Source organism: Mesoplodon mirus, assembly GCF_964341445.2.
Source record: "Mesoplodon mirus genome assembly, chromosome: 18".
Taxonomy (NCBI): Eukaryota; Metazoa; Chordata; class Mammalia; order Artiodactyla; family Ziphiidae; genus Mesoplodon; species Mesoplodon mirus.
Window position 1 is genome coordinate 14,178,592 of NC_138994.1, and position 25,854 is coordinate 14,204,445.

At 51.6% G+C, this 25,854-nt stretch overlaps 1 protein-coding gene across 4 annotated transcripts in view; it reads right to left on the reverse strand.

Moving 5' to 3' along the window:
- Nucleotides 1–433: 433 nt before the first annotated feature.
- The window catches only part of ENDOV (endonuclease V), a 101,295-nt gene continuing 75,874 nt past the window's right edge, over nucleotides 434–25,854 (reverse strand). The window contains exons 10-11 of one of the 4 annotated variants that reach the window (XM_082603989.1): nucleotides 7,157–7,262; nucleotides 434–689 (exon numbers count right to left, since the gene is read on the reverse strand). In XM_082603989.1, coding sequence (XP_082460115.1) covers nucleotides 641–689; nucleotides 7,157–7,262 — 155 coding nt within the window. In that variant the 3' untranslated portion in view covers nucleotides 434–640. Of the gene's footprint in view, nucleotides 690–6,172; nucleotides 6,812–7,156; nucleotides 7,263–13,262; nucleotides 13,301–25,854 lie in introns of those variants that run through there. The other 3 variants (XM_082603985.1, XM_082603979.1, XM_082603977.1) reach the window with 3 other exon arrangements.

Genomic DNA, 25,854 nt, shown 5'->3' on the forward strand with positions numbered 1-25,854 from the left:
ACACAGGCTTAGTTGCTCCACGGCATGTGGGATCTTCCCGGACCAGGGCTCAAACCCGTGTCCCCTGCATTGGCAGGCAGATTCTTAACCACTGTGCCACCAGGGAAGTCCAAACCAGTGTTTATTTTGATGTCCCTTTCCCCACCTAGGTAGAAACTCCGTGAAGACAGGGACCACGTCTTCTGATTCTGCCCCACAGGGATCACAGAGCCTGGTAGGGTGGCAGACACACCGGAAGTATTGGTTGAGTGACTCAGATGAGCAGGGCTGCCCTGCTCCGATGAACACCAGGCACAGGCACAATGACCACACGTTAGGGCCACAGCAGCTACTGTTACCCGAAAACTGGGTTTGCCTCTTGGTGGGTATCGAGCCAAAACACACAACGCACAAGAGCAGGAGAAGGAAGGATTTATTTCTTGCAACAAGTAAGGAGAACACTGGGGATCTTTCCCAAAGCAGTGTCTCCCTGAGCAGCAAAACTGGGGAAGTTTTAAGCTAAGGGTACGTGCATATTCATGAAGGGGCTGAAGCAGAGGAGAACTCAGCATAGAATTGGGGCAAAGGTCGACAGAGTCCGAGCTTTAGTTGATGGAAGTCACGAGGGTCAGCCAAAGTCAACATCATCATTCCATAGGCTCTAGTTAATCTGGTGGTCCAGCACTCGAGCACTCAAGGGGGCTTGGATCCTGCAAAACAGCTCAGGAAGGTACTCCAGGCTAATCTTTACCTTTACAATTGATTTATTGTTTCCAGTATGGTTATTTCCCTGGTCTGGTAATAGCTGTTTGTTCTTACCTTCTTTTCTTCCCTTAAAATCATTAACTACTGAAGTCTATTCTTGTGCAAGGGCAAGCACTGTGGCCAGGCTCAGATCACAAAATGGTTTAGACCTGAAATGGATTCTCTTGTGCCAAGAAAGCGATGAATGCCTGGTTCTCTTTCTCCCGGGACCCCCTACCCTATCTGCCTACACTACAGCTGACTCCTTGGAGGCAGGAAGCAGTGGGGAGGGGCAGACCTGGGGAGTATCTGAGAAATCCCCAATGCCACCCCAAGAAGAATGGCCGCCCAAGGATTCAAAGGACAAAGACTTGGGGCCATGCTGACCTGATTATGAAAAGAAAAGTGACTTTATTTTGAACCCCCAACTGAGTAAAATGGGGCATAGGAACATCTTGGCCCCTGAATCTTGGCTTTTATCTATCTCTGATTACTTCCTTGTATTAGTCAAGCTAGGCTAAGTTCTGGACCCCCCCCCCACAAAGTCTCAGCAAAAGGCCATTGTTCACCCACACAACAGGTGAGCTCAATACAGGTGTTTGGGATGATCTCTTTCCGTCTTGTGGGTCCCACCACCCCCCAGGACTCGGGGTCCTTAGCTAGGTGTCTGCTCCCAGCCAGAGGGAGCAGCTCGGAAGGGAATCCAGGTTTCTATTGGCCAGGCCTGTGGCTTACGTCACTTCTGGCCACGTTCCACTGGCCAAACTCGGTTGTGTGCCACAACTAACTGCAAGGGAGACTGGGAAATGTGGTGTATGTGCCTGGGAGGAAATGCAATACATTTGGTAAATAAGGAGCTATAGGGACTTCCCTGGAGGTCCAGTGGTTGATAATCTGCGCTTCCACTGCAGGGGGCATGGGTTTGATCCCTGGTTAGGGAACTAAGATCCCGCATGCCGAGCAGTGTCGCCAAAAAAAAAAAAAGGAGCTATAAGATTTCTTCCTAAAAATTAGTCAAAAAAGGCTATATTGGGCTTCTCTGGTGGCGCAGTGGTTGAGAGTCTGCCTGCCGATGCAGGGGACACGGGTTCGTGCCCTGGTCTGGGAAGATCCCACATGCCGCGGAGCGGCTGGGCCCGTGAGCCATGGCTGCTCAGCCTGCGTGTCCGGAGCCTGTGCTCCACAACGGGGGAGGCCACAACAGTGAGAGGCCCGCGTACTGCAAAAAAAAAAGGCTATATTTGTTTCCCAGGGCTGCTGTAACAAAGTACTACAAACCGGAGGGCTTAAAGCAACAGAAATGTATCATCTCACAGTTCTAGAGGCCAGAAGTCTGAAATCAAGGTGTGAATAGGTGGAGCTCCCTCTGAAGGCTCCAGGAGAAAATCTGTCCCATGTCTGTTAGCCTCTGGTGTAACACGCAATCCTCTGTCTCTCTGCTTGCCCCGCGTAACTCCAGCCTCTGCTTCTATCACTACATAGCGCTTTCCCCTTGTGTCTCTGTGTCTCTCCTCTTCTTACAAGAACTCCAGTCATATCGGATTAAGGGCCTACAGTAAATCATCTTAACTGACATCTGCAAAGACCCTATTTCTAAATAAGGTCACACTCACGGGCTCAGGACCTGGATGTATGTCTCTGGGAGACACAATTCAACCCATAAGAAAAACAAAGAGAATGAACTTTTTAAAGGTTCTTGAGACATTCTCACATTGCTTCCAAAAAGCTCATTCCAATTTGCCTATGGACCAGCAGAGTACCGGTATCATCCTCCCCAAATCAAGTAAGAGTATTTTGGTTTTCTTCCTGAGTTTTATTATCTTGATTTCTGCAAATTCGATAAGTGAACAGCGGCATCTCATTTGCGTTTTGGTAAGGAAGGACACAGAAAGTGCACAAGGTACTCAGGACTCAGGTTGGTCATCCATTACAACTGAAGGATGGTGGGCAGTCAGGACCAAGGGCTGGGGACAGACAGGAACTGGGCCAGTGTGTGTGGAGTCCTCAGGGCGGACCTGGGAACTGGAGGGTGTTTGCTGAGCTGGGAGTGGCCATCACAGGACACCACCACCCAGGCAGGGATGGAGAAACATTTAACTAGCCGAGATCATAGCTCTATTCTTACAGAAAGCAAAAAAGGCAGAGAGGACTGAAATTTCCATTTCTCCATCTGAAACTAATGTTTCCAGCAAGGAGCCTGGATGGCTTTCTGCAGACAGCCCAGCTGCTGAGGCTGGAAGAGGCTTGTCTGGTTTGCTTGTCACAGTGGCGGTTCGGACCGATGGTTGCAGGGGATGAACGTGGCAGCAGACACTCGGAGTAAGACATCCACGAGGCCGTCGGTGCCACCACACGTCAGAACACTCTGTGCTCAGTCCAGAATAACCCCGGCCCCTGTGAATTATTCATACCAGCCACCTTATGACATGTGGTCACATTCCAGGCAGAATGTCAGCCAGGGGGAAATTTGTAAATATAATTTGTATTCTCAATTTTTGTCATAGTTTTGGTCGTTATTTTCCCCTCATAACTCTCCATCTTCCTCCCATATTTTCCCTTCTCGGGTTTTTAATCAGAGGGATCTGTCAAGAGTGACTCTGAAAGTCTCTGCCTTTTCTCGGAATGTGCTCTCTCCGGTGGCGGAGCGTGCAGCCTCCAATCTCTGAGTTCATGTTTACGATACATATTTTTATTACCTTTGAGTGAAAGTGATTGCTATGGTTATCTCCTTCTGAAATATATATTTTCCTTTCATTTATTTCGAGTATGGTTTGAATTTTTATGCATCTTTCAATCCCTGTTCCCCAAAGAGGTAGGTGGGGCAGCTGTGACGCGGGGCCACGGTTCTCCCTGCAGCACGACCGCCCCCTTCACAGCATCCCCAGAGGGATGGTCTCCCTTCTCTGCTCCCGTGGGCACCACCCACTCCCAAGTAAGCCTGAGGAGGGCTTTCCAGGGGCTTCTGAGAGCCCAGCTCTCATCAGAGCATAGGGTTGAGAGAGTGAGCTTGAAATGGGGGGGAAAAAAAGGTGTAACTGTCAACCTGATTTCCACTGGATGAAAAAGAATTCTATGATGAGAGACACGAGGAGGGCCCTAGGCCAACTCAGAAACTCATTTCTAGAACCAGAGGCTGCATCACTGACTTAAAATGGTCCAAGGTTGACAACATAATCAAAGTCAGAACCTCCAAATGGGTCTGTAATTCCCATTTTCCTTTAGCCTTTCACCGTAGCCACAATTACCATGCAATCCCCCCGCCCCCAGCACTTGGTTAGATCACAAAGGTAATGAGATCCAGTGAGAAGGCCAAATTTCTTGTGAGCCAATTTACTTTCCAAAAAGACAAGTTGGACTTTGGAACCCTTCACCTTGACCCTGACACCACCCTGTGTGTGGGCCTGTGGAAGAGAGTGGTAGACCAAATGTAAGGTAGATAGCTAGTGGGAAGCAGCCGCATAGCACAGGGAGATGAGCTCGGTGCTTTGTGACTGCCTGGAGAGGTGGGATAGGGAGGGTGGGAGGGAGACGCAAGAGGGAGGGGATATGGGAACATATGTATATGTATAACTGATTCATTTTGTTATAAAGCAGAAACTAACACACCATTGTTAAGCAATTATACTCCAATAAAGATGTAAATAAATAAATAAATAAATAAAAATAAAAACTAAAAAAAAAAAAAGAGAGTGGTAGAGCCAGGCACACAGACTGAGAGTCAACCGGGCTGTGAGGTGCTCCCACCCTGGGTCTCTCCTCCCCAGATGCTGATGGAAACTAAGGAAGGTGGGAAGAGTTTGACTCGGGGACCAGAGGAGGTGATAGAGCGCTGGCACATACATGCTCCTAGCTGTCTGGAGTGAAGCTGGGCCCAAACAGTTACATGGGGCAGGGTACCAGCTGCAGGAGCTGGGACTGGGGGACTCTGGAGACTCTGGGCGTAAGCAGGGCTGCTTGGGGGCCCTGGTGACACATTGTGGCATAGTGTTGAGGGGGTCATTCCCCAAAAAGCAACTTGGGTGTGTCCAGGAAGCACATGGGCACAGTCATAGGCTCTCCCTCGAGGCTGAGAGCAGAGGCAGGTGATATAAAACCACAGCAGGACAACCAGGAGGGATGACAATCCTCTGTGTGACCACCTGGTTTGTGAGCTCATTTGAGGCTCCTGGGGGATGTGGGGCCTCCTTGCTGTGATTTGGGGCAGGGACTGTAGGTATAGGGGGGACAGAGGGAGGGACTTTGGACAACTGCTGTTCTGTACGTTATGACATTGGGTGACACGTGTGAAATGGCTGCATTTACCCCTGCACTGTCACGGCTACTCAGGCGAGTCAGCACCAACCTGTCCCCACACCACTCAGGCCAGCGTTCCTCAGCCTCAGCACTACTGACATTTTAGGCAAATGATTCTGTTTTGTTTATATTTCAGCATTTTTTAAACATTGTGGTAAATGCATGTAACACTTTTAACCATTTGTAAGTGTGTAGTTTAGGGGCATTAAGTACATTCACATTGTTATACAACCTCACCACCATCATCTCCAGAACTTTTTTAACTTCCCAAACTGAAACTCTGTCCCCGTTAAACACTGACTCCCCATTCCCGCCTCCTCTCAGCCCCTGGCACCCACCCTCCTACTTTCTGTCTCTATGGATTGGACTGCTCTAGGGACATCATATAAGTGGAATCAGACAGTGTTTGTTCTTCTGTGTCTGGCTTATTTCACCGAGCATAATGTCCTCAAGTTTCATCCATGTTGTAGCAGGTGTCAGATGATTCTCTGTTGTGGGGTGTTCTGTGCACCGTAGGATGTTTAGCAGTATCCCAGCCTCTAACAACTAGATGCTAGAAGCACTTCCGTCCTCTCAATTGTGACAACCCAAAAATGGCTCTTGAATTTGCCAAATGTACCCCTGGTTGAGAACCACAGCTCTGTGCACAGTCATCTCTGAAGACTTGAGTCTCCCCTTCATGTACCTGAGCTCCACAAAGGGGCAAGGGCACCTCAGGAATGTGTCCCCAGCCCCCCGCTGCAGCCCAGCTCCCAAATCCCATCAGAAGGTTCCAGCCACACACATTCCATGTCAAGATCACTTAATAACATTAGGGCAGATTTTCAAAATTGCCATTTTTAATAATTTTTTAAAACCCCTCTCTTTTCTTAAATCCACATTAAGCATATGGCAAGCCATGTGCTGGCTGCATTGCCTCTTGCAAACTCAATGCTGGCCTCTTGTTTTTTACCTTCCATATGGGGAGACATAAATCCTACTTAGAGACAAACCTCAGGAGATGTGAGAAGCATGTACGAGCCAAAGATAAACAGCCTGTTTTGTCCTTGGACACATAAGCTGGATTTTCTTCAGTAATCCAGGCCCTTCTCGGAAACAGCCAAGAGCAAGGAAACTTTACAGCATGATCCATAGCCACACACACACACACACACACACACACACACACACACACAAACACACACACACACACACACCAAAAAGAGCGAGTCTGGCATTCAAGGCAGATGACAGCCACAACTTGGGCAGAATTTCAGCATGCCACTTCTTCCTCCCAGACCCTGCCAACACAGCTCGGGCTGATCCACACAAATTCCGCATTTCCACTCAAGCCCCATATAGCTCTGCTAATACCCATCAGCCCGCAGACAAAATCTTTTACTTCCCAGTAAGTCTGGAACAAAAAAGATGCATTTGCATGGGCTTTGGGAATAAAGGAGAGACACTGGAGGCCCTCAGGATTATCTTGGCAGAGAATGAATTTTGTTTGCATGTGTATGATTCATCAGGCATTGATTAAGAGTCACAGGATTTGAGGACTGGCATCAATCAGAGCACCTTACAGTGGAAACAAATAAACCTACCTTCCAGGGCCAGAGGGGAACCCAAGAGTGGTGGCCATCCAGCTTTTGTTGGAACGTTCTGGAGAGGTGGCAGATTTTCCCCCAGTCTTCATCCCTCTCTGTGTCCCCATCCTCTGTCAAGTGACCTGAAGCTCTTCCCACAGAGGCAGAACGTGCTTCCCTGACCCCGGACTTCAGGCTTGGCCTTGAGACTTGATTTGGCCAGTGAGACACTAGTGAAGCAGCAAAAGCAGGGGCTGTGAACATACTGGGGGGTAGACTCTCCCCCTTGTTCGCCTCTTTCTCCAGAACAAGAAGCCACCCCAGTGAGGCCACCCACCCAAGAAGGACGAGAGAGCCAAGATGCCGCGTGAGGCAGCCCCCAGCCACCCCCAAATCCAGGAGAGTCAGTGCTGCCATGTGAAGCCATGAGTTGGGCTGGCTTGTTATGCATCATTATTGGGCCAGTAGCTGACCAATACAGACGCTGCAACACCACACTTCCAGGGGCAGGCCTCTGAGGTCTCTCCATTACTTTTATGAGCAACTCACTGACTGGTTCTGATGAAGAAACTCACCTTGATGAGGATGGCATTGCCTTGTCGATATCATTGTCATTGGACAGTGACATTTCTGCTGTGCCAGCTTTGCCCCTCTTCACCAGGCAGTGGGTGGGCTTGGCCACTGAAACAATCCAGAACAAGGGTAGTCAGTCCTGGATTCGGCTGCCTGTCAGCTAGGTTGCGATAGCTCTCGAGTCTCCCCTGCATCTCCCTCCCTCCTTGGGATGCTGGGGGAGACACCACTTATGGAGAAGATTGGTCTTGGCACTCAGTGTGTCCACACAACTGAGGAACTTCACAGGGTGAGCGATGATCAAGCCAGAGGCAGGTCACTTTGGAGAAGGCAGAGCCCCCACTGCAGCCGGGCAGCTCTGGTGACCCTTCCCTCCACCCCTTGCCCTCTGGCTCCCATCACAAGTGCTCTGTCCTGAACAGATGCTTGTACCCCCAGGTTCATGTCGGCATCACTCACAACCACCCAAATGTAGAAGCAACCCAAGTGTCCATCAATAGATGAATAGATAAACAATGTGTGGTCCATCCATTCAATGGAATATTATTCAGCAGTAAAAGGAAGGAAATTCTGACACAGGCTGCAACATGGATGAACCTTGAGGACATTATGCTCAGTGACATCAGCCACTCACAACAGGACAAATACTGTACGATTCCGCTTATATGAGGTCCCTAGAGGAGTCAAATTCACAGAGACAGAAAGGAGGATGGTGGCTTCCAGGGCCTGGGGAGCGGGAATGGGGATCTATTGTGTAATGGGCACAGAGTTCTAATTTGGGATGATGTCAAAGTTCTGGTGACGGATGGTGGTGTTGGTTGCACAACACGAATGTGCTCAATGACACTGACTGTACACTTAAACATGGTTAAAATGGAAAATTTTATGTTATAAATATCTTACCACAATTTTAAAAAGTGACCTGTCCTATGTACCAGCTCCCTAAGGCCCAGCTCCTACCCAGCTGTCAGAGAGCAAGGCTGTCTGGGAAGTGGAACCATCATGGGGTGGGCATGGGGAAGGCACTGCTGCCGCCGCCACCCCCTCCTCCTTGGTTTCCTTGGTTTCTGCAGGGATCTCTAGCACCCTCATTGCTTTAACTCAAGTGAACTGACAGCTAACGGGGACCACCCAGGCATAGGGGTGGGCCAGTAGGAAGATACTGGGGCAGAGAGAGTGTCCTCCTGATGCTCCTCTGATCCCACAGAGGCAGCAGCCCCCCCCCCCACCGTGGTGGCAAATCTGTATGGGGCATGTTTATTGCACACCCTCAGCGGAGGGGAGGGCTCTTTGTGGCTGGTGTCTGGTTGAAAGTTGGAACTTGAGCAGGTGGGGTCCCAGTTGCTGATCCTCCTCCTGGTTGCTGAACATGTCAGGGGTCTTCCTTCATGACATCATTCCTGTGTTGTCACAACGTTCTCCTCTTGCTTTAAAAGAACATCCTTCACTTGACCCCGCTGCTCAAGAACTTTTCTCTAAGGTTCTGCCAGGCTACAGAGGGCAGATGAGAATGTAGGCTGTAAATCAGGAGCCCTCATGACATTTAGATCCATTAATCCATCAAAAGAAGATTTGCTACCTCTTAGCATCCAGAGGGAAACCAGAAATCCTCTCCTGTGATTGCCCGGAGGCTTAGGCACCAAAATACTACTACTCAGCACTTCGTATAGGGACGTTCAGGAATTTGTGGGACGTCAGTGCTCTTCCCTGTGTCTATCACTTGCAGGTGTACCAACCACCCAACCCAAGCTGAAGGAGTTTGCTACCAGGTGCCTTTGCTTGTCCCCAGATTGTTCGTGAGGGAAGAAACTAATCTTGAAATGTCGAGGAGAACATAAGCCACCACCATAACCTACAGGATCCAAACAACCTTCCAGACCGGGAGTTCTTTGAGAGCCAGAGCCACCTCTGTCCTCCAGCACTTAGCCCTGGGCCTGGCAATGGATAGGTGGGTGGCCGGGTGGTGAGTGGATAAATGGATGGATGGATGGATGGGTGGATGAGTGGATAGGTAGGTGGATGGATGGATGGGTGGATGGATGGATGGATGGGTGGATGGATGGATGGTGGATGGGTGGGTGGATGGGTGGATGGATGAGTAGATGAATAAATGAATCTCTGGCCAAGGAGCAGAAGTTCTTGCCCAGAATCTACCTCAGTAGCCTTGCAACTTCCTTCATTTGTAAAATGGGGTGAGGATAATTCTTTTTCTACCCAACCCATAAGGTTGTTGTGAGGAAAAAATTAGATGATATAAAATCCTTTGGCCACCTCTATAGAATTATACCAATGAGAGGAAGTATTGTTCAAAAGAAAATGTTTTCTTCAGCCTAATAAATGCTTCTAGGAGAACTCACTGATTCAATCAGTGACTTAGGGAATCCTCTTAGGGTAAACAGCACTTTCTATGTTCAGAGGCAGGATTCAGAACAGTAGAGACTTGGTCGATAAGCCATCTCACCTTAGAGCTGCACATTACATTATATTTATTACACCTGTACCTCCTACAAGACTGTGAGCTTGTCGGTACTATATCTTAGACCTATAATCCTCCCATCAGTAAAAACGAGTAACTAATAGGCACTCAGATACCTACTACAGTGATAACCAAATCATATCATGAAAAAAGACATGACTTTACAAAAACAATGCACAAATACTAGGGTGAAATACCTGTGTGAACCGTGTCCTTGTATGACTCTGAGTTTAGAGATAGACATTTGAAGTGGCTTTTTACCCATTTAAGCCTTATATGGACGTGGGGCTTGTGTGATCGTGAGGGGGAACGGGCACGTGCAGGGGAGGTATGTGAGACAGTCTACACAAAGAGCCCGATGCAGGGGCTGACATATAAAAACGCTCCATTCATATCAGCTTATTATGGTCTCTGTGACTTGGGGGTTACTTGCCACTGTGGTCCCAAACCCTCTGTCTTCTTTCCCTGTCTCGCTGGCCTCCCCTCCCCTTTGGATGGGGCAGGAGGTGGTGAGGGCAGTCCAGGTCAGAGGGGGGACAGGAGCATCCAGCCACGCAGGAGGGGCTGAAATCCCTGTGCCAATGACCCCGTCTCCTCCTCCTCCCCACTCCAGGTGTCATCCAGCTGGACCCCAACTGCCAGGGCTGGAGGGTCAAGCGTTCGCTTCTCCTGGGTGTACACAAGGGTACAGAACCATCCCTGGACTTATTTGGGTCTCCAGACCAAGGCAAGCTGGACTGGGAAAGAAAGGGGATGAGACTGTCACAGGCTTGTCCTCAGAGCACCCCCAGTGTGCTGGCAGCCACCTGCTGCAGGGCTCACTGGGGGGCTAGGAACGAGGGAACACAGTGGCAGTTTTTATGCATGACAGCTCTATGAAAAGGGCGTAGCATTTACTTTAGCAAATTTGGGACTGGGGATTGACGAACTGACCAAGGTTGGTAAATATCAAGGGTTAAGCAGCAGGCCCCCCCATTATCCACACTGCCTCTGAGTTGCGGGCATCAGGCTTCCTAAAGGACAGGAGCTGGGGTCAGCAGGGACTCGGTCACATTAGAATTCCTAATATCACGGTCTCACACTTGGGGATGAAATGAAACAGCTCTGTTTTAACCATATAACGTCCCCAGGAGCTGGACCCCAAATGATCTTTAATTATTACAGAAATATCTGATTTCTGGGCCGGTTTCGAAGGCCGCTATTGTGGCCATGTGCTCTGGAGGACACGGGCGAGGAGGCATTCCCTAGGCTCAAGACATTAACCCCCAGTTGAGCAGAAAAGCTAGATGCTCATGGAGCCTGGTGCCTGAGGCACTGGCTAAGGGTCCCAGGGAAATTTCGGCTCTCTCACCACCTTCCCTAAGAGGTTCTCATAGGAGACCCCCCTCACCCCTGATCCAGGGCTCATTCAGAAGTAGAGAGGGGACTTGTCTTTGGTTGTCACAGGTCTGGGGACATTATGGTGCTGAGTGGGCAGGGACCAGGGATGCCAAATGTCCACAACTGCACACACAGAATCGTTGCAATCGTTAAATTTTCTGTATCAGCTTGGCTGGGCCATGGTGCCCAGTTGTGTGGTCAAACACCATCTAGATGTTGCTGCGAAGGTACTTTTCAGATGAGATTAACATTTAACTCAATAGGTGACCCTCCCTAATGTGGGTGGGCCTCATCAAATCAATCGAAGGCCTTATCTTAAGATAAGGTTCCCAGAAGAGGAAGGAATTTTGTCTCCAGACTGCCTTTGGGCTCACAACTGCTACATCAACTCCTGCTGGAATGTCCAGCCTGCCAGCCTGCCCTGCAAACTTCAGACGGTCCAGCCCCACAATCTCAGGAGCCAATTCCTTAAAATAGTCCCTCTCTCTCTCTCCTCCTCCCCCCTACTCCCCACTCCCTCTCTCTGTATATATATCCTACTGATTCTGTTTCTCCGGAGGACCCTGACTAATACAACCTGCCCCAAACACCAACAGTGCCCCCCCAAGAAAGCCACTGAGTGGCCTGGCCCAGTCCCACGTGGACCCCCATCCCCTGCCTCTACAATGAAGGGACAGGACAGAAGTCCACTCTGCACTAAAGTTCTGCGATTCGACATTAAAAGGGGAACCCATGGGGCTGCCTGTGGGAAAGTGCCTGACGTGTAGAGGAGACAAAAGTTCCAGGTCATGAAATGAGGCCGAGTCCCCTCAAAGCTGGCCTGTGAGCCCGCCCACCAGCCCCCAAAGACCAGCAGCCCCTTTGCAAATGGTTCCAGCCCATAGCCCTTCTCCCACACACGTGGAGGCTCGGATCTCCAGTTAATTGTAAGACTGGATTGTTCAAGGCAAGAAAATCAACAAAATCTCTTCAGTGTGAAGGTCCCACAGTGGATTTCTGGCCTGTATTCTCTAGTCAAATAGTCCTGGAGGTTGTTTTTGTTCTGAAACCTCAGAGCACGAGCTTGCTGGGAAGGGCAGTTGTGGATGGAGCAGAGGAAAGCCAAGGAAAGAAGGTTAGCACCGAGGAGCAGGGGTGTCTGTGACCGAGGTCACGAGCCCCCTTGTGAGAGCTTTACAGACTGGTCCGTGTGTTTAGGAAGCCCAGTTCTCCAGGGTGGCTCCAACCAAAGCAGTCCAGTGGAGGGACCTGGATTCTTGACTCAGAAGACCTGGGTTCTGGCCACCAATTTGCCATGTGACCTTGGACAAGCCACTTGCCCCCTGGGTCTCAGCTTCCTCATCTGGAACATAGGCATTGAGGTCTCTGGGTGTTGGTTGCCCCTAGTAACCAACATGATGCTGGCCTCCGGGGGCTCTCAGCAGCTGCCCTGCAGCACAGCCTATCAGTCCTCAAATCCCAGCCATGCCTGCTCCACACCAGCCTCGCTAGTCTCACACGTGAACAGAGAGCCCCCTTCCCCGAAACAAAAGCGTCAGCATGAACAAGAAAGCCCAAGGTACCAAAATGACACAATGACTGGAGTAAATCCAAGATGCAGTGGCAAAAAAGAAAGGTGATCAGAAATGCAGGAATAACAAAAGTCTGTGCCAGGAAGTTCTGGTCCAACTGTGGAGCCCCTGGTCTGAGCCTTGAGAAGGATGGATGGAGTCCAAGCCATACATAGAGGGTAACAGGGATGAGATAGGGTCAGGGCAGGGGCTTCTTCTCTGCAAAAAGGAAGGAACAAGCAATCAAGACGCAGGAGAAAATGGAGTGCCTATAAGAAAGGCCTGGTCCAACGTATGCAAATGAAAATGAGAAGAAGTGATTCTGAACCCCTGGTGGGGTGACAGCCCAGGTGAGCAGTCCTGCAAGGGGCCTGGAGCCTCAGAACCTTAAGGACCAGGAGCCAGGCCCTGCCCTGCTCGCCATGTAGTGTTCACGTGCATGTGCTTTCAAACGTAGAGCGTCACTCTGGGGCCAAAGCCTGAGACATGAGAGTGCCTCGGACTGGAATGAAAGACCACCAACCAGGTCAGCGCAAAACTTGAGTGGAAGCAGGGGTGTCCCAGGCAGGCCCACATCCCCCTTCTCCCCAGGAGGACAGAGAGACTGCAGAAGCCCATACCTGAGACAGAGCCGAGCACAGAATCCAAAGTCAGGAAGCGGGAGAGGGTGAACCGCAGGGAGGCGGGGCGGGGCCAGGTGCTGTCAGTGAGGAAGCCTCACCCAGCACAGCAGACAATCTCTAAAGCAGATAAATCAAGAAATGGCGTTATGAGCATATTATTTAGGCTTGCGGAGGCGACCACCATATAATTAAAAATGAAACAGTTAAAAGTGCTTGCCCTCAGGGCTGAGAAAGGAGGAATAGGAAGAGAGTTCTTTATAAACCTCTCTGAACTGTTTAACATTTTTTTCTTTTTTAATTTGAGTTTTCAAAAGAGCATACACATGATAAAAGGAGGAAAGAAAATGAGGAAGCCTGAACTTGGATCCCAGCTTTGTATGGTTGTGGCCCTTTCAGCTGATGCTGAGTCTGTGTGTGACTCTCAGTGCTGGTGTCCTTCCCCGCCCCCCGACCCCTGGTCTCCCACAGGCCTGCCCCATAGCCCCCTGAGAAGGCGTACCTTACGTTGGCCATTTTAAATGGAGAAGTCTTGGGAGTTCCCTGGTGGTCCAGTGGTTAGGACTCAGTGCTTTCACTGCCTTGGGCCCGGGTTCAATCCCTGGTCAGGGAACTAAGATCCTGCAAGCCGTGCTACGTGGCCAAAATGAATAAATAAATAAAATAAATAGACAAGTCTGTAGCGAGGGATGGGGCAGGCAGGCTGTAGGAAATGAAGAAAATCAACCATGTGAAAGTGCTTTCTAAGCCCTCAGCTCTAGGGACTTCCCTGGCGGTCCAGTGCAGGGGGTGTGGGTTCGATCCCTGGTTGGGGAAATAAGATCCCATATGCCTCGTGGCCAAAAAATAAGAAACAAAACATAAAACAGAAGCAGTATTGTAACAAATTCAGTGAAGACTTTAAAAATGCTCTGCATAAAAAAAAAAATCTAAGCCCTCAGCTCTAGGAAGGCAGCAGGAATTCACATTACTGTTAACAGCATCTTGGAAAGCATTGTCATCATTGTCGCCTGTGTTCTCTGGTGATGGGGGATTCACAAGGGTTGGGTCCAGTCCCCATCCCTATCCTCCTGTACCGCATTCCACCACTGAGTGATGATGCTACCGAGCCTGGCTGGATCAAGGAGAATGAGCACAGGCTAAGTTAGGACCAGGCAGGGTTCAAACAACAACTCCACTCCTCAGAGGCTCTGGCCTGGGCATGTCTTTAAGGTTTCGCATACACCTTCCCAAGGACCCCCTCCTGAAGAGGCCAGATCAGTTTCCACTCCCACCAATGGCATAGAAGGGTGAGGTTGGCTCATCCAGCTGTGGACCCTTGAAGCTTCTTTCAGCTGGTCTGCGGATAACCCAGCAGGTTGGGAGGGGGCTCTTCAGCCCCTGCTGAGCTGTCATGAAAGAGCCCTGCCCCATCCATACACATCTGAGCACCATCCACAGACAGCAAATGAGTCTGGCCCCAATCAGGGGTGACACACTCAGGACAGGAGGCAGGTGTGCTTAGTGATGTTTTTAGTTATTACTTTTCGTTGTGGTAAAATACAGATAACATAAAATTGACCATATTAACCATTTTAAGTGTACAGTTCAGTAGCATTAAGCACATTCACGTTGTTGTGCAGCCGTCACCACCATCCATCTCCAGAACTTCTTCATCTTCCCAAACTGAAACTCTGTCCCCATTTAACACTAAATGCCTATTTCCCCTCCCCCATAACCCTGGCATCCACCATTCTACTGCATCTCTATGAATTTGGCTACCCCAGGAACCTCATATAAGTAGAATCACAGATTATTTGTATTCTTTTGTCTAGCTCATTTCACTTAGCATAATGCCTTCAAGGTTCATCTGCATTGTAGCATATGTTAGAATTTCCTTCATTTTTTTTTTTTTGGAATTTTGCCTTTTTTTAAAAAAAAATATTTATTTATTTATGGCTGTGTTGGGTCTTCGTTTCTGTGCGAGGGCTTTCTCTAGTTGCGGCAAGCGGGGCCCACTCCTCATCGCGGTGCGCGGGCCTCTCACTATCGCGGCCTCTCTTGTTGCAGAGCACAGGCTCCAGACATGCAGGCTCAGTAATTGTGGCTCACGGGGCCAGCCGCTCCGCGGCATGTGGGATCCTCCCAGACCAGGGCTCGAACCCGTATCCCCTACATTGGTAGTCAGATTCTCAACCACTGCACCACCCGGGAAGCCCAGAATTTCCTTCATTTTTAAGACTGAATAATTTTCTGTTGTGTGGATGGACCACATTTTGTTTATCCATTCATCCACTGACGGACAACTGGATTGCTTCCACCTTTTGGCTGTTGTGAATAATGCTGCCATGAACATGGGTGTACACATATCTCTTGAAGACTGTGCTTAGTTTGGGGGACTTTGGCTGTTCATATAATGGCCCTTTCTCTTACAGAATTCAAAGTACTTGTTTTAAAATCAGCACAGCAACCACAGCGGAGCCCTTTCCCAGTGTGGCTAATGCTGAGAATACCTTACCTAATGTGCTCAGGAGGGCATTTCTACGCTTACCCCCATTCTATAGATGAGGAAACTGAGGCACAGAGAGGCTAAGAAACTCATCCAAGGTCACACATGAAGCAACCTCTGGGGAAGGGTTGGATCAGGGCAGTCTGACGCCTGAGCCCACTTTCTAAACCATTCAGCTCAGTGCTTTTAGTATCCTCCCTGAAAAACAGAGAGGCCGGCATAATTGTCATTCAGTGGGAAAACTCAAGTCACAGACAACTTAAGTGGCTCTGAAGGCCACACAGCCTTACCTCTGATTCCCCTTCTGCATCTTAGAAACCGCAGTACTGTTATTTGCAGACATTCTGACTTCCTTCCCTCCTCCCCTCACTACCTCTTCAGAAACAGTGTTGCTAGGACTTTACTTTTTCTGAATCCAGCCTGGGTCAACCATCCCACAGCTCAATAGAGGCCTCGTGACATCATCAATCAACAAGAGGCAAACTGTCTGCTGAAACCTGAATGAATCAGACCAGAGAAAGGTTAGGCGGCCAGGGGGAGCTAAAAGGCCTTAAAAGTTTAAAGAGATCCTGCCAAATGGGTGATTGGCTCCAACTGAGGTTAGTTTTAATCAATTATTAAGCAATAGTTTAATATTTTAAGCATTTGCTCAATCACAGAGACATGAAAACATTTCATGATTTTCTTCCCCTGTACCTTCCAAAACAAAAAACGTAAAACAAGTGTAGGTACAGTGGCATGGATTTTAAAAAAATGCTTTCTATTGAAATAATTGGATGTCTTTTTTTTTTTAACTTCTTTTGTATCCCCCACAAAGCCTTGCCCAACGAGAGCCCGAGTAGGTGCTGAGTTCTGATTGCCCAACGTTCCAGCACCGGCTTTGTTCAAGGAACGCTGGGAAACATAATAACGTCCTAAAGTGCCCTGACAGTGGAGGGGCAGCCTGGCTTCTCAAGGTCTCCAGGTGGGCCACGTGGGAGAGTCCAGCATCGGGTCCTTGAACTCTCACTGTCTGTCCTCTGCAATTCTGGTCTCCCCTACTCCTTCTCCCTGCTCCCCAAGCCCTGCCTTTCCAGCCAGTAATGCAGGAACTGGAAAGCAAAGGATAGAGGGCAGCAGGAGAGAAGGATTAAAGCACATTACCACGTTTATGATCAACCCTGGAGTAATGGAGTGACTGGGCTCCCATTTTTATTCTGTGATCAATTCCCCTTTGGAATCTGATACAAGGTGCCTTTTTCTATCCACACATCCATCCATGCACCCATCCATCCATCCATGCACACATACTCCCTATCCATCCACCCATCTACACATTCTTCCATCCCCTCACCCATTTATCCATCCATCCACCTCTCCATGCATCCATCCACTCATCTATCCACTCATCCATGCATCCACCCATCCATCTATGCATCCATCCTTCCATCCATCCACCCATCCATGCATCCACCCATCCATCTATACATCCACCCTTCCATCCATCCATCCATCCATCCATCTACCCATATACCCATCCACCTACCCATGCATCCATCCACTCATCTTCCATCCATCCACCCACCCATCTATCCATCCACCCATCCATCTATCCACATACCCATCAATATATCCAGCCATCCAACCATCCACCACCCATCCATCCACCATCCATCCATCCATCTGTTCATCCATCCATCCACCCATTCATCAGGGTGCTGGGTGCTAAACCAAAATCTCCTCAAAGTAAGCTGAGCACAAGGGAGAGAGTGGCCCATCCTCAGGGCAGGTGGGCCTCACAGGGAAGGGTCTCTGTGCTCAGTCCAAGGAAACAAGATGGGGTGTGGAGTTGCCAGTCCAGGCAGAGAGACCAATGCTGAGACATCAGCCCCAAACCCCATTTGGTTCACCTGTCCTAGCTTCAGCACACTCTGCCCCTTCAATATCCAGTTTCCTGCCCTGTTGAGTAAGGACTCTCAGCCATTCTCTTGGGACCTGCAGAGCGGGGGTTATTTGAAGTGGTCTGCATGCTGGGCAGACCCCAGCATTTCCTGCCTGCCCTGTCTTCCATGGGAAGATCATAGCGGGGAGGAGGCGGTCAAGATTGGGAGCTGTTTCTGCAGATTATTCAGATTCATTCGCTGTATCTAGATCATGCCGTGTCCTAATTAACGCAGACCTTCAAGGTTATACTGCATTTGCAAAGTTTTCTGAAATGGGCCAGCACTTTAAAGTCCAACCACTTCCGCCTCCCCACCCAGAATTTTCTCTCCCTCCCTGAGACTGCGCCCAGACGCCCCCAGTTTCCGCTCACAGAGGGGAGTCCTTCTGTACAGCGGGAACATGAGAACTTGCTTTTGGCTTTTCTGAACTCCGAGCCTCACTTAGCCAAGGGGCATCGGATAACTGATTTGCCTCCATCAGATTCATAGGTGACTAACACGCCCAGGAATTCCCAGGCTGCTCCCGGCTGGGAGTTCCGTCAGTACCGGTGCGGGTTGTTTTCAGTGAACGTCACTGAAGAGGGGGTGGATCCCGGTCAGGAGCTGTGGCTGCGGGGACGTCAGGCTGAGCCTTTCCTACAGTCTTTGGGTTCGATAACAGGGTTTTCTTTAACTCTTCAGACAGGGGATCTGTATCTTCTAAAGGCAGTACGTAAAATATTTATTAAGAAGAGTATCTATTTTTAACTAGGGATGATTTCAGTTCTATTATTCATACAGCCTCGGAGGGCAGGCTTCATGCTTGGCAGCTTACAGGAGCTGGGAGACCAAGCAGAGGTGATTCTGAAATTGGGGGGATGTCTTGGGGAGGGGGCAGTGGGGGGATTCCGGGCGGGGGTGTGGGGAGCAGCTGATGTCGCCCACCTGATTTCAGCCAAACCTCCACATTCAGGGAACTGTTTGCAGGAGCTGGTGAAGGCTTTGGCCCCGTTTAAACCCAAAGCCATCTGTGCCCCCCAGCCGACCCTTTCGAGGCTCCCTCTTACAGGGACTGGCCCCAAGCCCTGTAGGAATCAAGGAACATGCCCCTTCAGAGCACAGCCGGGTAAACATCCCTGTTAGAGACAGGCACCTGTTTCCCTGGCAGCCCCATGCTGACAAGTCTCAAAAAGACAAGCTGCAACCTGTCGGAATCCAGACCTGGACATGCTCGGCCACCCACGGGGCTGGTGAAGGCGCCAGGGTGGTGACCCGCTTCAGGACAAGTTTTGCTCACCCTCTACCCACCCAGATAGCCCCAGAGCTGCCAAACATCTGGTCAGCCCGGAGCAGGGGTGAAGAGCAGGGGCACAGGGGTCGGTCACCGAGCTTGAATCCTGAGTCCAGTGGGAGCAGCTCTGAGCCCTGGACACAGTCCCTTTGTCATTCATAGCCTCAGGTGCTCTCACCTGTGAATGGGGAACCCAAGAACACCCCCCACCCCCAGAGATGTTCTAATCGGCAGAAGATGCTCCCATCTGTGCTGCTCCAGCGCAGGTGGTCAGTGTCCGGTAGTGGACACACGGTCCCTGTGGGCACAGGGCTCTCACCGGGATGTCCAGGCCTCCATTCTGCAGGTGAGGAAATGATGAGAGAGGGAGGGAGATGGACAGACAGATGGACATTCTCATCCGGTGCCAGGCCTTGTGCCCCCCCCGTGTTATTTCAGTTGAGCCCGTGCACTTTGCATTATTGCTGCCACTTCCAGATGAGGAGTTGGTCCCCAGAAGCCCTTCCATCCCTCCTCACACACATGGGGACGCAGCGTCAGGGAGGAGGCCCCTAACGGGGTCACGCTCAGGCCATCACCTGCTGCTCAGCTGTCCAGGGTGCAGACCCGGGGCCTCACTTGTCTCATTCCCAGAGGTGGGCCCAGAGCAGGGCGCCCTTGAGAAGCACATGCTATGCCAGGCACCCCGAATGCCTGCTCCAGGCTCCGGCACCAGCCTGACCTTGCCCAGCAGAATCAGAGTGGAGGATGAAATCAGGACATATGAAGGCACAATGCCTGGGGTTTAAAGAACATCAGGGGCGAACACACAGGGACAGAGGAAGGCGGGAACCAGGACAACTAGGTCAGTGCCAGAGGGCTCCGTGTAAAACCCAATTACCACGCCTGCTGTGAAGGGAATGTTGGGGGAGGGAGGGGGCGCCGGAATGTTGCCAGGTCAAAGTGGCTCCGGCCCTCGTCTGACTTGGCCTACCCTGGCCTAGCGCACAGATCCCTAGACAGGCAGCTGCGGCCACCCAGAGCCCTGACTCCTCAGTGGAGAGCACGTGGGGAGGGGAGGGGAGGGGAGGAGGACACAGAGCTTTGTCCTACTGCTGCCCTGGGGGCTTAGGGGGAGACGCTCGCCCCCTTCTGCGGACCTCCTCAGCTGTTCCTGTGTGCTGTTCCTCCCCCCTCTGCCCCCCGCCCTCTGCCCTCTTCTGCTCTCACTCCTGGGGAGCACACAGCTGGAGTGAACCCACAGATGCCAGGATGTCACCCACCTCAGGCTGGCCTTGCTCTCCAGCCTGCATCCTGGAATGGCCCCGGGGCACCCTAAGTGATGTCCTCTCCTCTGCCACTCTTCCCCCTGTGTCCCACCTTCTGCTCCCTTTCAGCTTTGCAGCCCCGAATCTCCCCACCTCCACTCCCAGGCTCAGCAGCCCCAGGAAACACCCCCAGGGAACTGTCAGGGTTTGGGGCCACATGGTCGCATCTGAGGGGCCTTGACAACTACCCACACAGTGTGAATTGTTTCTCACGGGCATCTAGTTTTGGGGTTTTAAAAGAAGTGTTATTAAGCATAAAATTAATAAATGAAAATGTGCCATCACAATTCTTAAAGAAAAGAAGACAGAGGCCTGGGGTTGGGTGGGGGTAGAAACCCTCGGTGGTCAGATCAAAACAGAGGAGTAGCCTGGGGACCCTCTGAGCCCTCTCAGGCCCAAGCCTGCCAGGTTCAATTAATCCAGCTTGATTCCAGGCCCCCAAGCATCCCACCCACCCACCCCCGCCATTACGGAGCAGCGGGACTCCCTCATGGGGAGCTTTGCCACCAGCCAATATTGTCCCATCTTTGACCTAAGATGAGGTCAGACCCTGTCCCTGCCAGCAGGCAAGCCCGGCGCCTCCTCTGTGTTAGGGTGGGAGATGGAGAGACCCCACGAGCAGCCGGGCCTCAGCCCAAACATCCTGCATGGGACAATCCAGGGCAGGACAGAGCTGAAGGCTGCACGTGTGCCAACCCCCTCTACGGGCGCTGGTGGCTCTAGGCTCAGCTCCCAGGAGTGGAGACCATCACCGTCCCTGTTCTATACACGGGAGGCCAAGGTTTATCGAGTTGGTGGGACCTGCCCAGTGGCACAGACGTTGCACAGGGACGAGGACTTGCACCAACTTTGGCCTGATGCCAAAGCCCACACCCACAGCCACCAGGTTGCACTGCCAGCCCCAAGCCTCAGCTCTGGGTTCTGAGCAATACGTCCCACCTGCAGGCTCCACGTCCAGCTGGGGGAGGAAGGAGGGCCGTGGAGAGCAGCACTCAGAGATGTCACCCTCTGTCCCGCCTCACCGCGCTTACTATGCTCCATCCTGGGGGTGGCCTGCCCCACATCCCTCCCACGCCACCCTGACGGGGGGCACATTGCCTATGCCCACCCCCCACTCTGTTTGCAGCCCAGAGAATAAGAGGTACCTGACCCAGAAACGGAGAGCACGAGAGGCTTCTCACCCGTCCCTGCGCTCGCTGGCGAGGGCTGCCTTGCAGCATGCCAGGGCGCTCCAGGGTGGACACACCAGGCAAAACTTCCTAATGGCCAGGTTATTGCCTTTATTTATGTCCCTCTGTGGAGATGCTCGAGGCTTCCCAGCAGCAAAACACTTTAACAACAGTAAAAGAAGCTGGCATCCCAAACACAGAAATCTTAGAGGCTGCAGACACTGAGAGCCCACCGCCGGCACTCAGCTCTGTCCCGGAGGGTGGGCTGGAGAGGATGGCCGGGCTCCCTCGTGGAGGGAGGGGTGCAAGTGGGCAGCTGGGGCCGAGGGCTCGCAGATGGCAAGAAGGAGGCGCAGCCTGACTCTGCGGGTCACGGCTGCTGCACACCACCCTTGGCCTTGATGTATGGTACTATGATGGTGAACTGGGAATATGTTACGTCCAGACACTGTGTCAGATGCTTCATATACTTCCTCTCCTGCCGTCTTCCCAACAATCCCATGTCTTGTTATCACCATATTTCAGATGTGCTTATTGGCGTTCAGAGAGGTGAATTTGAGCAAGGACCCACAGCCGGTCATCGGTGCACTAGGATCCAAACCCAGGCTTGTGGGGGGAGGTGGAGGGCGGGGGGCGTGTAGGCAAAGCTGTGCTTCTAACTGTTCAGCCGCATGGCCTTCAGAGGTGGGAAAGTTCCTTTAGCGCTCTTCCCAACACACACACCACCACGCCACCTCTTCCTCCAATGACCCTCATTTGTGTCTGAAACCCAGGCCCCCTCCATTCCTCCCAACTGCCTCGCCCACATGCAGTGATAAGCTGCTTGGTAACAGCTGAAACAGCCTCCTCCAGGCCAGGCTCCCGGTTGCAAAGAGCAAAGCCTAACTGGGGTCAAGTTAAGCAGAAAAGAAACTTGTTGGACGGGTATCGGTTTCCTCAAAGGAAAACAGAAGCCAGGAGAACGAAGCATGGGCAGGACCTGGGAAGCTGGGCTGACCCCTCGGCCACCTCGTCAGTCAGGACGGCAGGACTAGGCGGCCGCTAGGTCATACCACAGTCACAGCATCCCGAGATGTCAGTTACTACAAATGATGGGTGTCCTTTCTTTTTCCCTCCCAAGGTATGTCCCCCGCAGGTCAATCGAGGCCTCCTTTCACCTCGGTCACTCGGGGACCCAGTTGCTATGCCACAGGGACAAGAAAGGGTTGGTGTGTGGGGTTCTGAAACGCCCTGGGCTGAAGTGATTCTCAGGCTTGATTCACTGACTGCAGGAGGCCTCCAGCCACAGGGGACGGTGTGGTTCCACCTGTACTAGGAGATGGAAGCACTCGGAAAACACACCGAGGACAGTCACCAGAGCTACCTGTCAGCATGGGGGTTCCCTGGGAAGCGAGGAGCCCTTCAGTTCTTATCAGGAAATTGAAGAGACCTTGGGGGCAGGTCCCTGGCCTCTCCAGGCTGACTGCACTCTGGGGCTGGACTGGCCCTGGGGAGGGCAGAGCCCGGCATCTCCACCAAGACCAGGTGGCTCTGCTGACCCTGCAGAGAGCTGAGCAGGCCCTGGGGACAGAGGGCATGGCAGCAGAAGTCCCTTCCTGCCGAGTCCCCTCATCCAAGCCATGGAGAGCCATCTGGGCCTCCCATGTGGGGGATGGGGGAACCCCAAAGGTCGAGCAGATGCTGAGGTGGCCGCCAGGGGCAGATAGCACCCACTCGTGCCTCGGGCGACAGGCCCAGCTGCAGAGGGGACCGAAGCCTGCGGTCCCGTGCTCCTACTGCTGCCTTTGAACTTGCTCCTGGTCTGTCTCTCCCCTTGGGAGACCTCGTCTGGCTCTTCACATCTGCCTTCCCAGCACTGAGTCATGCCTGGCTGGTGACTGTGCACTTGCCATCCTGGCCCAGTGCTCCCCTCCCCGTGATGACAGCATCACAGCTTCAGCACATCCATCACATCTCACCTCTTCCAGGGAGCCTTCCCGAAGGCCTGGGAATAGGCCACAGAGGAGCTGGAGGCCAGGGGTTGGGAGGTGGGGATGCTGGGTCCCTGGTCAAGCCTCTGAGCGCCTCTGTGTAGCCTCAGTTCCTGCATTTGTAATGAGGGGTGGGGACCATATGATCCAGAAATTCCCACTTCTGGGTATATATTTAAAATCAGTGGAGGCAGGGTCTAGGAGAGATGTTTGTATACCCACCTTTATAGTAGCATCGCCCACAATCACCAAAAGGTGGAAGCAACCCAAGTGTCCATCATCAGGTGAGTGGATAAGCCAAATGTTGTCCATCCGTACAATGGAATAGTATTCAGCCTTGAAAAGGAAGGAAGTTCTGACACCTGTTACAACATGGATGGACCTTGAGGACATTATGCTAAGTGAAATAAGCCGGTCACAACCGGACAAATATGCATGATTTCACTTATATGAGGTCCCTAAAGGAGTCAAATTCATGAAGACAGAAAGTGGAATGATGGGTGCCCAGGCATGGTGGGAGGAGGGATGGGGAGTTAGGGTCTCATGGGGACAGAGTTTCAGTTTGGGAGGATGAAAGTTCTGGAGATGATTGCATAACAATGTGAAGGTACTTAATACCACTGAACTGTATACTTAAAAATGGTTAAAATGGTAAATTTTATATTATTATATATTATCACAAGTTAAAACATTTTAAAATTTAAATTAAAAAATTTAAAAGGTGGGGAGGGTGCTGTTGTGCAAGGGCCCAGCCTGAGATGTTGCTCAGAGGCCCATGTTCCTGCCTTGTCTGTGGCTTGGCAGGAGCCCCTGGGACCCCTGGCCCAGCCCCTCCTTCACTCCCTGTGTTACTAGTACCTGAGCATCTTGAGGAAGGGAAAGACGAAAAAAATCATAATCAGCATTTACTAAGCTTTACTAATTTATTTCTGTAGACCAACACCATTCTCAGAGTTTTATGAGTCTTGTCTAATTTAACACTTGACACAGCTCAGAGAGGTGAAGTCACCTGTTCGAGGTCACACAGCAGCTGAGCAGAGGAGCCAGCTCTGGCCCAGGCATGATGCCGAAGCTGCCTCTCACTGCCAGGATCCCTGACCATTTTCCCACTGCCCAGTAGTGTCTAGAGGATGCTCTAGACACTACTGGCCTGTGCTCCCAGAGTGCCTGGGAAGCAGACAAAGAAACCAGCAGTGCCCAAGGGCCTGAGTCCTGTTTCCTGGGCTACAGCCAGGCCAAGATGCTCCATTACCAAGTATGTGCTTTCTAATGCACGGCAGACCTGCCAGAAAGGAACCATCTGTCCTTTTTCTATCTGGGTGGTGATGCCAGCCATGCTTTTCTGTCTGGATGGACCCCTGGCCCCAGCATGTCCTCCTTCCCTGGATAGCCCTCAGCAGCCCAACTGTGTGGTCCATGGGTCTCATCATACCATCATCCAAGCTCACAGATTCTTTGAAAACCACAATATTTGCCTTGTCCTATTTCCCCAGGAATGCGGAAAGGCAGCCCAGCTGTTGCAAAGGCCCCACCGGGGTCCAGAGACCCTGGTCCAGCACTGGCTCTGCCCCTCTTCTTAGGGAACCTTCAAGTCTCAGATGTTTAGATCCCAGCTCTAGCCCCTGTGGTACCCATGGCTATTGCCCACAGAAATGGACCCCTCCAGGGGTCTTTGGGACAAGTCTCCCAGCAGGCTGCAGCTGTGGGTGGCCATTGCCTCGTGTGGGCATTTGAGACACTGAGGATTCACCATGAGCCCACCATGAGTGGACACAGACACGCACACTGAGGTTAGTGGTGCCCAAGTCATGTTCTGGACACATGGCGTGTGACAGGCGTACACATGGCCGGTGAGACCCCCGTGTGAGGGAGGGAAGAGCACCAACACACCTGCCACTGTGGATATGCCCCAGGCACGCTACAAATGCTACGGCAGCAAATCAATTTTACAAAGCAATTTGTCCTCCCTCTCCAGCTGGCCCCAGGAGGCTTAACTTAATCACTCTGGAACAATGTCAGAAGATAGCCCCGGATGCACAAATCCCTGCCTTCCGAGACAGTCAGTGGCCTCGCCAGGGCCTGCGGGTCTGAAGTGCCCTCAGGCAGAGGCGCCCAGGCAGCGTTAGAAAGTTGCCCAAGTGTCTCTTCTGGCCCATCCGTGCTTGCTCCCACTCCTCACTTCACTTCTCTCCCCTTCCCGACCAGAATCAGAGCTCTCACGGGCCTCCCCCTCCCTCCCTGGAAAGAGCAAAACCAACCCCCCACCCCCCAGTGAAGGCCCCTCATTGGAAACGAAATCCCAGTCTATAAGCTGCAGGGCTGGTGGCATCACCCAAGTCTGCTCTGGGAGGGAGTGAGGTCCAGATAAAGAAATAAGACTTATGGTGGCCTTTCAGACACTTGTGATCCCCAGCAGGGGTCCTGTGGACAGCCACCCTGTCACTAGGGGCCACCTGCCCCACAGCCACATGGGGGTGACAGTGACACAGGCTGTGCTGACTCAGATCTGGGAGGCCCTTCACTCATTCTCAGGAAATCATAGCACTGA